At 35.4% G+C, this 14483-nt stretch overlaps 1 protein-coding gene across 4 annotated transcripts in view; it reads left to right on the top strand.

The window, feature by feature from the left end:
* KIF18A (kinesin family member 18A) overlaps positions 1-14483 on the top strand; it is a 237797-nt gene that overhangs the window by 53575 nt on the left and 169739 nt on the right. For all 4 annotated transcript variants that reach the window (XR_012076642.1, XR_012076645.1, XR_012076643.1 and 1 more), the window contains exons 14-15: positions 10727-11165; positions 11872-11979. Coding sequence is in view for 1 of the 4 variants with exons in the window: in XM_031681073.2 (XP_031536933.2) it covers positions 10727-11165; positions 11872-11979 (547 nt within the window). In the remaining 3 variants the exon portion in view is untranslated. The remainder of the gene's footprint in view (positions 1-10726; positions 11166-11871; positions 11980-14483) is intronic.

Here is a 14483-nt window from a genome sequence, read left to right as displayed (position 1 = left end):
TGAAGCAACTCTGTTTCTTCCTGCTTTCTACTGGAAACATTTCAGAGTCCTTGGCCAAATCTGTGGGATAGGCTTCTTGGAGAATTGAAATATTTGAAAGATAGAAATAATGAAAAACAGCTAGATTGTGCTCACAGGTCGACTTAAATAGCTTAAAGAACAATACAGCCAGTAAACACAATTTTAGATGTTTCCCTTGAGGTACAGGCAGTTAGTTTCTCCAATGTCTGTTTCATATACTTTTTCATGAGACTCTCCTATATTTCACTAAAAAAAAACAAAATATCTGATTTATTGCTTTTATTGCATTGCCATTATTTGATCATATTCCTTAAAATTTCAGAAGTTTGGGGGGTGATAGCAAATAGATTAATATCTAAACTTTGTTTACTTCTTCATTAACCATTTAACCAGTCATCAAATATTTACTCATAATTTCTTTTAACCACTTAGCAAATATAATTTAGTGGGCAGGCAAAGTAATTCTAATTTCATTATTATTTTCACTGTTTTTGTTTGGATATTAAGCTGTTGTTTATATTGATAGCATATTTTATTCTATGCAATACAATACAAACTGTGCATACGTTAATGTACTTATGTTGTAATCTAAGTAACGTATTAGCATTTGGACTATTACTGATGAAAATTGTATTTTTTTCACCATCTAATCTACAACTTTAGTGCTTGCATTTAGAGTTCGTTTTAAAAGTGGTTTTAATCCTTAAAAGTATTTCGAAAGGCTTCTAAAACTTGGCAGTCTCAACAAAATGTTTTTGTCTGACTTCCTTTTTAAGTCTCTGTATGGACTTACAGTAAACAAACTTTTTAAAACGGGAATCTCTAGCCATAATGCGGGAACAGATGAATAGAACACTAACCACTTCATCCTGAAATGCACATTTTCAGTTGTATATAAGATGTCTTAAAACATCATATAAATATTTTAAGATGTTTCCTAAACTATTAATGGATAAGTATTACAAAGACTAGGGTTGGATTCATTAAGCAAAACTTATCCTAGGGCTCTTCTATCTTTCAGTAGCCCTATCTCTGATTACTTTTAAACTCCTGATTTAAACTGTAGTACGAAATCATTTTGAAAAGTTATGTTATTTAATTATATAACTTCATTGCCTATCCTCTTCCCTAAATTAGGAGTTGATTGGTTGATTGATAAATCTCTAGCATTTTATGTGCATTCTTGCTAAATTGTCACTTTTAAGAAAAGCTTCATGACTCTAAAAATAGCAATAGGATATATGATATTGTTTTTTCATTAATATGTGCCTTTAATTACGTGAAATATTAATAAGCCTTAAGATACTCTTGAATTTCAAGATAGCTATATTAGACTTTTATAAATAAAGCAATATCAAAGTTGTTTTCAATTAACAGTTTCTCTCTGGGTAGTTCCCAAACTGTTCTTTAGAATTATTTATATCCCAGTTAATTTGAAAATAATAATAGAAAATTTCTTGATCCTTAAAGTGACATCCTCTCTGTTTAATCATCTGAATATTTCTCAACAAACCTGTAAAATTAAAGTATATCTTATCTTAATATGGAATCTAAATGTGAAGCTAGGTCTAAGAAATATAACTAAAGCTGGAGATCTTTAGGACACTTAAAATATCTGAGAACAGTTTGATTAATCCATATCCTCACAGAAAATGTGTCTTTTATCTCTTAGCAGTTTTTGCTGTCTACGCTTTATTTTTATTTCTACCATTATTCTCTATAAACTTTATAGCATATCAAAATTACACATGCCAACACTCAGATTTCAGAAGTGGTGTGTACCTGTTCCCTGAAGAAAAGGAATTTTTCTGCATTCCTGGGATTTATAACTTTCAATCTGTTCTGCCCATTCTTACCGCAGTGAATGATTTTTCCGTTTTTTGCTGATTGAGTCACATTTTTATTGGCTCCCTTTAAACGCTACTAAGTAGATAATTGTCCTGTCTTTCTTTTTGTTATATACTAGGGGAAACATGGGTTGGAAAATGAGGTGGTAAGCCAGTGGAGAAAGGGACTAAGTAAAGATCTTCCCCACCTCCCTTAGGCCTAGAATGTTCATTTTACCCTTCTGTTTGATTGCCCATTTCATTTCATGCTATTTGCTTACACCTTTCAGTTAGACTTTTGAATGTAAAGCTTCACAGTTTTGACCCTACTCACAGTCCACAGATTTTGAGTAAAGCTCTTCCAGGACAAGCAAGAGATGTGATCTTGGTCTGCTTTTTCCTTTTATAGTCCCAAAATTTGACTATTTTTCTCTTCATTAAAAACCCCTGCATGTTTGTGCATATGTATGTGTCTGTTCTTCTGGCCCCCTTCCACTCCCCCTTCCCCTCCTTTTTCTCCCCCTCTCCACCTCTTTTAAAGTCCAGTTTATATTTTTATAAAAATAATACCTGTATGTTGTTTAGAAAGCTAACAAGTACTGTATTTGTAGAAGTATTCTTTGCCCTATTGCCGCCCGCTCCCAATTCTTATTCCTCTTTTAGCTATTTCTTTTGATTTTTCCTCCTAATTTCTAAATTTCAAATTTATATTGCTGATTTCTGTTTGTTTAATTTTTTTCCAATTTTAGATATTATCTACTCATTTATTATTTTAGAAGATAAGAATTTAACTCATTTACAATGTATATACATTTTCTTCTCTCCCCTTTTTGCCCAAGCAGTCTTTCACTTTTTTCAAAATAAATCCCTAGAGTGTTTTTAAGTAAGTATCATTCCCTGTTGAGCCAAGAAATGTGTAAATCCTCTTTCGTGTACAGTTTTACGATTTCCGTATGTAGTATTTGACATTTTCTCCATCCTCTTTCTTGTTGTTCCCCTTTTTTCTACAAAAATACATCCTCCAGTAGATTCTGGATAATGGGTGCACAGGAAGTAAAATCTTTTTAGACAATGCATGTATGGAAGTATCTTCATTTTCTGATTGTTTGACTAGGTATAGAATTCTGGGTTGGAAATAATTTTTCTGAGAACTGAGAAGACATTGATTTTGTGATTCCAGTGTTGCTGTCAACTACCATGCTGTTTTTAATCTCCATACTTTGTATGTGACTTTTTCTCCCTGAGAGATTTTGGGATCCTTGGTATTCTGAAATGTCACAGCGCTATTCCTTGGTGCTGGTCTTTTTTAAGTCATACTAAACAGTTTGTGGACCTTTCTCTCTGAGAAATGTTCGTCTGTGTATTTATGACATACACATGCTTACATGCATAAACCTCCATAATACTTTTCTCCCTTTCTTTCTGTTCTGTCTTTGGAACACTAGTAATCTGATGTTGGATCTCTTGGATTAATCCTCTTATTCTGTTATCTGTTTTCTAGTATTTACCTCTTTTGATTTATGTTTTCTTCTTTCTGGGAGATGTCCTCAACTTTAACTTACAACCTTTATTTTTATTTTTTTCCCTCTCATTTTAAATTTCTCAGAACTCTTTCTTGTAATTCAGTGTTTCTTTCCGTAGCACTTTGGTTTTGTTTCATGAGTGTAATAATTTCTCATCTCTCTAAAGATATTAATTATTGTTATGCTAAGATACTCATCAATTTCTACATTGTCTATTTTCTCTCACTTTTTTTTTCCTGTATATAGTTGTGTGTCTTGGTTATCACGTTGAAATCATATCCTCAAATACCTGATGATCCTGGCTGTGTTCTGTGCACACAGTTAGGTCTTTCGGCTAATGGGCTTTGCTTTGTGGCTGTCTCCAGGAAATCTGTTAGTTTGAGGAAGGCTGAAAATGTCAGTGCTTAGTTCTTTTGTTGTTTTTATGGTTTATCTAAAAAGAACTATTTGATTTCCCATTTAGGGGGTATATAAGCTTGGCTACCAGTATTTTAGAGAAGCAGGAGAAAAACCTGCATACATTCATTACTGAGAAATTATTTATTCTCCTTAGTGTCAGCTGTGCATATGGGCCCCAGGTCTGCAACCTGTCCAGAGAGTAAAACCTCATGTCTCTTAACACGGTGACAAAGGAGCAGTTATCTGGCAGTATAGGTGATGGTGATGGGGCAAGGGGGTTCCTGAGGGAGAGGGGGCCCTACGTTCCTTATACAGACTTTCAGCCAATTCTCCTGTTTTTAGCTTCACCCTTTGCCTTCAGAGACAACCTCATGCCTCCAATTCCTGAGAAAGTCTGAGGCTTGAAAGAATTTGGTTTTTTAATTGGCTTCTTCCCTCCTATCCCTAACATTCCTCTTTAAAAAAAAAATGTTGTTTGTAATTTTATAAAAATAGCATATATTTATTATAAAAAGTAATTAAATCTTTAAGGAAGAAAATTAAATTGCTCAGAATTTCCCCAGCCATTACCTATATAAGTGTTTTAATGGATTGTGTCGTGTTTCCTTCTGCTCTGTTTCCTGTGACTTTTCTCCCCTTTTTGTTCACAAGATCTGTATGTATGTTTTGATTTGGTTTTGATAGTTTTTTGTTTGTTTCTTTTTCAAAATTGGGATCATGCTGTATGTAAAATTTCTTTACTATTTCATTTCATGAACATTTTCCCAAATGATCAGATAATCTGTAAAATGTGGCTTTAAATAACAGTGTAACTGTGAATGCCCCATGTTTTATTTAGCCATTGTCCTAACTGATTAAATTCTCCCTGTGTTAGGAGCTTGGTGTAGGTAGAACATGACACCTGGATTATCAAGAAAGCCTGAGTTTGTGTGCCAGCTTTGCCACTCCTGTATATTATCCTCTTACTGGTCCAGTGAGTTTCCTCTATGCTGATTAGTAGTATGCTTTTGCTCATAATTTGCTGATAATCAAGTAGATATTAAGATCCAGAAATAGAGGGGAGAATTCATTCCTTTTCATGGCTCTCACAGCCTAGGGAGGTAGAAAAACCAGGTCCTCAGGTAACCTCAGCTAGAAACTTTGCCTCTTTGGCCAACATATGTGGTGTGGCCACCAAGGCTGGGAACAAGGCCCATGGGATTAGGCACTTTCTGTTCAGTGTTCCTTTCTGCACTGAGACAGCTGGACCAGGACCGAATCTTTGGGCCTCTTAGTGCTGCTGCTAGTGTTCACATATCACCATTTTACTTTATAGCATTGTCTCACCCTTTATCCTACCTACCCCCTCATCCCTGTTCCTCATTTAAGGAACTTTAGTGCCATCTGCCAGTGTCTTTTACTTAGCTCCCTGGGAGAGCGTTGAAGGATGAAGTAAGGGAATATTATATGTTATTCTCTCCATGCCTTCCTGTATTCCAGTTCTAGCTACACAGTACCCTTCATGAAGGCCGCTAAAGTCCTGGTGTGCAGATGATACTCCTCCCTTGTTACCAACACCAGGGCAAGTTTTCTCCTATTTCTTTTTTTTAAACACCTTTATTATGGTATGATTCCTATACAGTAAATTACACATATTTCAGATGTACAATTTGATGAATTTTGATAAATGTGTATACCAATGAAACCACCACCACAATAAAGATAGCTAACATTTCCATCATTCCCCAAGAGGTGCAAATTTCGAATTCCCAATTTATCCCTTTCCACCCTCTTTATCCTCTGGTGACCATAAGTTTGTTCTCTGTGTCTGTGAGTCTGTTTCTGTTTTGTAGATCAGTTCATTTGTGGCCTTTTTTTTTAGATTCCACATATAAGTGATATCATGTGGTATTTTTCTTTCTCTTTCTGAGTTACTTCACTTAGAATAATAATCTCCAGGTCCATCCATCTGCTATTTCTGTTGTATGGTCATTTTAAAGGGAATCTGGGAGGGGAGTTGCATGCCTCTACTGAGGTTACCACTGTGGTTAAAACTGGTTGTCTTTTGCAAAGTTAGCCTTCATATCCCTTCTGATACTATGGAAGTTTCAAAGGCAAGGCATATAAGGCGGAGCCAACCAAGGGCTGGTCCTTCTAGTAAGAAATTCTTCAGGTATTCAGTGCCTTTCTAACTTCCTCCTCTACCAAAAAGAAAAGGTTCTAATATCATGTATGTCATGTATATTATTTGATGAATGTATTCTTTACAGGACCACATTTTGCTTTTACAAACTTCACTAAACATGGGTTTAAAATACATAGGCTCCTTTTTAATGAATTGAATGCACAGGATAATTAACAAGATATTGGGAGTGAGGCAGTCAGCTTTTGTATCTGAAATCATAGTATGTCTGTGTCTGAACTGAGGGTGAATCTGTTTCAGTTGTTTGGGGATGTCTAGAGACGAATTTGCGGAGAACGTACAGTTTTCAACCTAAAGGGAGATGCCCTTTCCCATCACTCTGTTAATTTAAATCTTCCCCTCACCTCGCCCTTTGTACAACTTCCTAGGAGCCAAAGTCTATTTTCAGTAATTTTTCTTCTGTCTGCCACCCTTGTTCTAGAACCATTTCCTACTTAGCATCCTTCTCTTTCTTTCCTTTTCCCTGCCCCAGCATGATAAGAACACCCATCATCTCTAAGTAAGAAATCATATCCTCAAACCCCGAAGTGTATCTACTGCCTCAGGTCCATGAGCATCCAAACTAGAAAGGGAAGGAAGCAGGTTCGAAGACACCTGCATTTACTTGGATCAGAGCTCCTCAAGGGGGCAGGACCTCAAGCCTGATGAGTAGGGGTGGGGAGAAGAGAATGTCAGTAATAAGAGAATGCCAAGAATGAGGGAATGATGCTTAGGACCTTTTGAACTTTTCTGTAATTCTGCATGTGGAAATGATTCATGGTTTCATGGAAAGTTGTCAATTTTTGTTAAGTTGTATAAAATTAATAAATACTACTCCTTTATATGAATGCCTTATTTTTGTTGCTTAGTATCAGGCAGCTAATCACACCTATGTATGTCATTGCATATGTTCTGGATTTACTTTATGTAAGTTTACCTGATTGTCTGATTACAACACCTTTCCACATCTCTGCATCACTGCTGCTACCACTCGAGTCCCAGCTCTCAGTATTTCTTACCTGAGCTGTAACAATAGCCTTGTTACTGAGTTTCTTGTTTCTTGCCCATTCGTATTCTCTTCTCCACCCAGTAAGCAAAGCAATCTTTCTTTAAAACATAAATCAGATCACATCATACCCATGCTTAAAATCCTTCACAGATATCCCTTTGCACTTGGAATAAATCCAAGCCCTTATCTTCTAAATAAATCCCAACATAAGCTGGCCACTCTCAATATCTCTAGCTTCTTCTCATTTCTACCCTCCCTCTAACTCACTACATTTCAGTCACACTAGCCCTCTCTCGTTTTCTTGAGCTCAACAAATTTATTGTCACCACTGGCTGGACCTGAGTTTCAACAAGTCGTCCATGTACCCATGGATCATAACCATTTAAGGGCAGTAGAAATGCAGTACACCTACAATATGTTGGGGAGTTAAAAGTTCCAAGAGATGGTCTGGAAATAACAAAATTTTTCAGACCATAAGATGTGTACTACCTTCCATACTCAAGTGTATGATGTGTAGAATGGTTCCTTAGACGGAGAGACCCTGGAGAGAAGACTTGCTGTCCTCCAAGCAGCTGCCACTCTTTTCCATCCCGGTTTACAAGAGCCTACCTTATAACAATGCATTTTTAAGTTCTTTTTCCCTCCTGTGTGGCACGTCCACTGCTGAGATATTTCCTTGACTAACTATCACCATCTAGAAGGGTCTCTTATTCTGATAGTCTGTAACTACCTGATTCCTTTTCTCACTTTATGGGCCCTTCTTAAAAGAATTATAATCTGCCTCCAGGTTCATTGTTTGTCATTTCCATTCTATAGGCCCAAGAATTGCAGAATCCTTTTAGATAGTATTTTCCCAGGCTGACTCGGGAAAATTCACATGCCCCAAGCCTGCTTTTCTGGAAAGTTACTGCACATGCTGTAATGGAAAAATACAGCAAACCTCTTTTATAGACATAGACCCAGCATATCCAATAGCCCCTAACCCAATACTCTCCAATTTGCCATACCTGCTCAAAGTACTCCATTACCTAACTAGCTAAAGGAGAATGACTATTTATTATTATAATTATATATTCTGGAAATCATATTCAAAATAAAATTATGTGCTTTTAGTTTTCACTGAATAAATGGAGTCATTGTCCCCTTACAGTTACAGTGAGTTGACTGTTGAATTTTAATTTAAGCCTTTAAATCATGTTTTGCTCTGGTTATCTTCTGAACCTTTCTTAGCAACTAGTCAGCCTAAGTAGTCCTAAATTGGCCATCTGTTTTCTGCTCCCTTCTTACTATTTTATTTGTACTTAATAATTGAAAGGATCAAAGGAAAAGAACCCTCTGGATTTGTATTTTGTACATGCTGTATGTCTGTAGCATCTCTTTCAGGCCCAGTAAAACAACGATATTGGTCACATCTTCATCTTTCTCCTTCAAGTTATCATATCCTATCAATAGAGCAGAATTATGGGTAAAGATATGTCATTGTAAGATTACTATTGCTTTCATTGACAAATTGTTAGTCTGATTATATCAAAACTTGATATTCAGCATATGTTTAAATTATCCCATAGAACAGGTGGATATCTCTTTGGTGTTTAGAAGAACCTCCCCCCACCCCCACCCCACCCCACCCTCGCCGCCTTTTCATGCTCTTTGTAAGCAGCGGGGAAAATGTGGTCCACTGTCATGGGAATTTGCACACTGCCACTCCAGAGATTACCCCTCTGTAGATACGTGCAAGAAAAATAGTTACTCTGGATAATCCTTATCCCTTGAGATGTTCTATTCCATTGTGTTCTAAGTTTTAGAATGTTGTTTTGAAGCCTGCATGTTCAGATAACACTTAGATGTGCTTGTTTTCACACCACCTTTGGTTTATATTACAGTTTATCATCAGCCTTGATGAACTGGATATCTGATAAAATGAAAGTGAGCTATTGTTTGAAATGTATTCTCTTAGTGATAACGATGCATTAGGTATTGATGGAACACTAGAAAGAAAATTACAACTTACCTTGTGAACAGCGTAATACTAACAGTTGAAGCCTATATTTCTAGAGCCTTTCCTTGAACCTTAAGTGTTTTATAGATATTATCTAATCCTAGAAAATTCTCTGTACATAGAAAGGTGGTATCCCCCTTTTTTCTAGGGGATATTAATGCCTATATAACAAGTGAGTTGTCCAAGGTCACTAAAGTGAGTCGTTGGTGAAGCCAGAAATAGAATCCAAGTCTCCTGATTCCCAATCCAGTTCCCTATCCTCGATATAGTTTTCTATCCTCTGTGTACCCCTGCTGCCTCTCACGGGAAAAGAAGTTAATCTTCCCACTATTAATAGCTACCAAATTGGTGGTAGCAGCACAGTGGAGAAAAGTAACTGTCTTTACACTGCAGCATCAGTATAAAAATATCTGGTAATGGAAAATTTGACAAATGTCATGTTAAAGGGAGTGGAAAATTATTTTAAGATCTGGATCTCATTTATCTAGTTCTCAGAAAAGTAAAATTCCTTAGTAGAACAGGGATCATATTTTCCTTCCTGCTTTTAAATTGTATTTCCTAGAGGGTAATTGTCAACCTAGCCATCTCAGAGCCTATTGTCAACCAACATAATAAGAATAATGCATGTACTGTTGATGATTGTGTGTAAGTGTATTTCTGACTTGATTGAACATTTGAATTGCTTTATTGAAATATATAGCACTTAATCTATTCTGCTTTCAGTGTTATTTAAGTTAGTATTAATTTTTTTTTGCTTTATTGAAATATATAGCACTTAATCTATTCTGCTTTCAGTGTTATTTAAGTTAGTATTATATTGTAAAGCAAATATAACATCAATTGGAAATTTTACTGCATGATTTGAAAACGTGGGCAGAACTACACATTATAGTCACCTCCCTAGACAGCACACTCCAAGCAAAGTTACTTCATGTCAGATACCATGAAATTCCCCAGAATGAAATAGGCAAAGCAGAAAAAAAAAAATTAAGAAATGTAACATAAGGACATTGGAGCTGATCAAGTTTATTGTTATGTGTGTAATTAGGTCATTATTTTGTACATTTTTTTAAAAAAGATATTTGAGAAGTCTTTAAGTACTTAAGTATTTAAGCTTGTGTGCTTAAATATTTAAGGTTGTGTATTACTGTGGGAATTGACACTTAAGTTTAAACAAAACAATTTGTCTCTTAATTTTGGAGCAAGGAACAAGAATTCCCCTACTAAAAATCTCTAATATTATATTTCTGTTTAAATATTACTAAGCATCTTTAAACAGAAGAATGACATGATCAGAATTATTAACTGTACGTGTAGGAGAGGTGGGATTGGTGAAGTTGAGAAATGCAAGGAAAAGGTAAAAAATGCCGTTATTTGGGGACACAGGTGACTGAGAAGGCAGTGGCAAGGGGATAATTAGAAATAAGAGAGTGTAGAACAAGAGAGTCAAGTGCGAATCCTTAGAGAGATGCCTACATTTACTGAGTGGAGTTTGTTTCCATAATTACCCAACATCTCAGGATAGCTATATCGATAATTTAAGATTGAAATTAGCCATTTGGTATTATTTTCTGTTATAGAATCTCTTTATGATGAGTTTATTAATTTTTTTAAAGTTTCTAGCAATAATTTTTGTCTTTCTAACTTATTTTCTTTTAAACTTTTATCAATTTGGCAGAACATATACTGTATCATTGTGTTTTTGGTTTTTTTTTTCCTTTAACTGATAGGGTTACTGGAAAACTGTTTAAGCAAATTATTGAGCTTCTTTTTAATTCTGTTGAACAGGCACATCTTCAAGTGAATCTAATGTGGTTAAAATTCCTCCACAAAAAAGAACCCGAAGAAAATTAATGCCTTCTCCCTTAAAAGCAAAACATGCTCAGAAGTCTACTCTGTCTGAAAGTATGCAGCTCAATGATTCTCTCAGCAGAGATCTTCAGCCCATTGTGTATACTCCAGAAGACTGTAGGAAAAGTTTTCAAAATCCATCTACAGTGACATTAAAACCATCATCACATTCTACCATCTGTCAGCCCATCAGCTCAAATGTAAACAGTGATAATTCCCTGAAAATGTTACGTGAAGTAGATCTCCCTCTCCGCAGAAGAAAAGAGTATGGACTGGAAGATTTGGAGTCTACATTTATTATATGTGAAGACAATAGGAGCTTGAAAAGTGACTTACCTGAACAAGAATCACTACCAAACAATAACATTTTACAAAGGTACAAAAAAGAAGTATTTGCCAATTCTTTTGTTTTATTTACATAGCCTTAAACTATTAGCTTGCTTTTTCCTCTGTAGCTATGTGTAAGGTCTATTTCATAGATCAAGTATGCTATCTTGATTACAGAAGCTGGTGTTTTACCTTCATTAAATCTTAATTGTCTTTCTCTCTAAATATTAATCCACTAACACAATATTGTAGAGTCTTTAATTTTAAAACTTAATTGATTGATCTTCATTAGGCTAAAGGAGAGCTTCAAATGTTAGAAGGCATCACTGGAGGACTACCAGATGTTTGTTACTGTTTATTAGTGTCTTCACTAAAGGAACTACCCCAGTTTCTATGATGTTTAACAAGTCTCAGCTTACTCTGAAGTAGTCCTAAGTCCTGTGGTTGACTGGATGTCATCCAAGCAAAGACATATCCTTCTCACGTAACCTGAAATATTCACAATTAATCCAAATATGGGAAGAATGGTATCTTCACCTTTCTATGCTGTTGGGAATGCAGAAATCTCTTGACATATATCTATGGCATAAAAAGAGAGAAGAAAGCCCCTGACAATCCAGGGAAGTTTTATAGTATTAAATAATGTTTATCTGTTAATACAAAGTGGTGTTTTAATTATGGAAGTTTATGCCCCCTTTTTGGTCCATAGTACAAATCAAAATTACTCTTTTTATTTTTTATTTTTTGATATACAGGCTTGCCCCTTCTTCATTCTCAACTAAACATCCTCTGCCGATACCAAGCACAGTACCATCCTACATGGCCATGACTGCTGCTGCCAACAAGAAACGGAAACTGACCAGGTACGATTAAATACAAGCTGGTGCAGTCTTCATACTTACGTAAGATCATCTTCATACTTTGTTTCCTGTAGCTTTTTTAATTTCTTGTAATTAGACTGTCAGTTCATATTTAAGCATATATATAATAAGTTGCTCTGAAGGTGGTACTAGATTTATACTGTCAAAGGGAGATCTTGATAAAGCCCAAGTATTTCACTTATTATTTGTTTAAAGTATTCCATATTTCAGATTATTAAAAATAAATCAAAAGGTCTTCTGGCCTTCAAAAGGGTCATTTAATTTTAACTTTTCTTCTACTGACAATTTTTTACTCATTTGGTATTTTTCCCTTTAGCTATTACTGAATTTCTTCAGTCCTAAAATTATATTATTTTAATGGATTTGGATATATGAGTAAAATGTAATGAGTGAATAGACTTCTGTTTCTTGGCTCTGACACTTGTATCAGACCAAGCCACCCATTAAGAACAGTTATAAAAGCTGATAGAATACAATGAACAGCTGCTTGAAGGCACTAGAGAACAACCAACACAACCAGGACTCGAGGGTCTAAGATCCCAGAGAAAAGGAAAAGAAGGTGTGCCTTCTTTTTTAAAGTTAGGATTTGCTATTTCATGGCATCAAGCATAGAGGCCAAGCAGAAAATAGATGCTCAGAGCTATCAGCTGCTCAATGAGCTATGAAAACAAAGTCGTTCTGTGTAGCTTTTGCCCTCAAGATACTTGCCAGGTAATAAAGTCTATGGGATGAGGGGCCGAGAAACCAAGCTAAAAGTAGCTGCCAAGAGGCTAAAGGAATAAGCAGAGTTTTGATCTTCTCATGGGGCTGGGATACAAAAATTGTTGTTCAGGGATCATCATGGAGAAAGATCCTGTTAAACACCCAGCATATTATTTAAAACTCCTAAAGGCCTATGCTGTAAGAAAGAATAGGGTATATTGGCAATAGACCGGTTCTTGAAAGCCTGAAACAGACCTTAGATAGTTCAGTCCCTTTTTGGATCAAGGTGATCTATTTCTATTCTGCATTCTTGCAGAAGAAAATTAAATTGTCTCTGAAGAGTATGTCATCTACAGCCCCTACAGTTTTTCCATCCACAATGCTTAGCACTTAAGCAAAACTTACCAAGTATGCCAGGAGACAGGACCAAAGGACTGAAAATCAAGAGAAAAAAACAAATTAGAGAAGTAGTGGTGCAGATTTTGAGATTATCATATAAGGACTTTAAAAGCTCAACAAAATAGATGATGATTTCCCAAAGAACTGGATTCTATTAAAATGAATCAAATGGATACTCTAGAATTGAAAAATAGAATTTACTGACATTTCAAACTCAATGAATCAATTTAACAGATTAGGCACAGCAGAAGAGAGTTTAGTGAACTGGAAGATAAATTATAGAAAAAATCCAAACCAATATGCAAAAAAGATAAAAAGATTAAAAAAAATAGAGAAGAGTGAAAGAGACACATGGGACACAGTTAAAAAGGTCTAACATATATGTATTTTGAGCCCCAGAAAGAAAGAGAAAAAGAATGGTGGAAAATAGTATTGAGAAGATGTTGGCTAATCATTTTCCAGAACTGACAAAAAGGTAACAAATTGCAGGTTCAGCAAGCACTGTAAACCACAAGCAGCATTAATAAAAGAGAAACATACCTGGGTACATAGCAGTAAAACAGCTAAAACTCAAAGACAAGGAAAGAAGTCTTAAATAATTGAGTTCAATGACATGAAGTCTATTATATGGTCTTTATATCCTGTAATGCTGAATACAATGACAAGATGGAGTGAATGGATATATTGTAAAATGGATCTGCCTTGCTTTACCTCTTTTTCTTTTACATATGGTTATGGAGAGAAGAGTATATCCTAAGATAACTCTTTTTAAGTTTTGTATTTTCCACCGTGAACCTGTTATCTGGGTTCCTGTAAACAAATTTACAAGTAGCCTATTTATTTGTGCCACATAGAGTATCATCTTCTAGTTGCTTTTAGGATCTGTCCTTTTCCCTCCAAAGTACAGCAAAGCCTTGGAATGTTAAAAATTTATGGATTGATTTTTCCTGAATATCTCTGACTATCCATGGCACTTACAGTTTTGCATTTTGCTATGTCACAGACTTGAATTCTGTAGTTATTCTGGCTCATCTATGGCAATCAGTTACTGACTGAGTGAGCCTAGCTAACCAGCAACATCTGTTTCAACCATCTTATCACTAATTTTCATTGTGTCAACAATGTCATTCTCTTCATTAATTAATATGGAGGACCTTTCTTGTTCTTCACTGGTGGTGTGCTCTGTTGTATTAACTAAGATGTGGCAGAAGTTTATAACTAAGAATAAATTTTAAGTGTAAACATAGTCATGTCAAAATCAAGTGATTTTTCAAGAAATGTCCAGGTATGTAAATTATATATTTGGAGTGGTTTTAGAAAAGTTAAAGGGTTTTCACATGAGCAACTAATACTGTAAGATAGTATTAAAGGACGTATAAAGAAAA

Source organism: Vicugna pacos, chromosome 10, assembly GCF_048564905.1.
Source record: "Vicugna pacos chromosome 10, VicPac4, whole genome shotgun sequence".
Lineage (NCBI taxonomy): Eukaryota > Metazoa > Chordata > Mammalia > Artiodactyla > Camelidae > Vicugna > Vicugna pacos.
The sequence above is the reverse complement of the archived record's forward strand: the minus strand, read 5'-3'. Positions and strand labels throughout refer to the sequence as shown.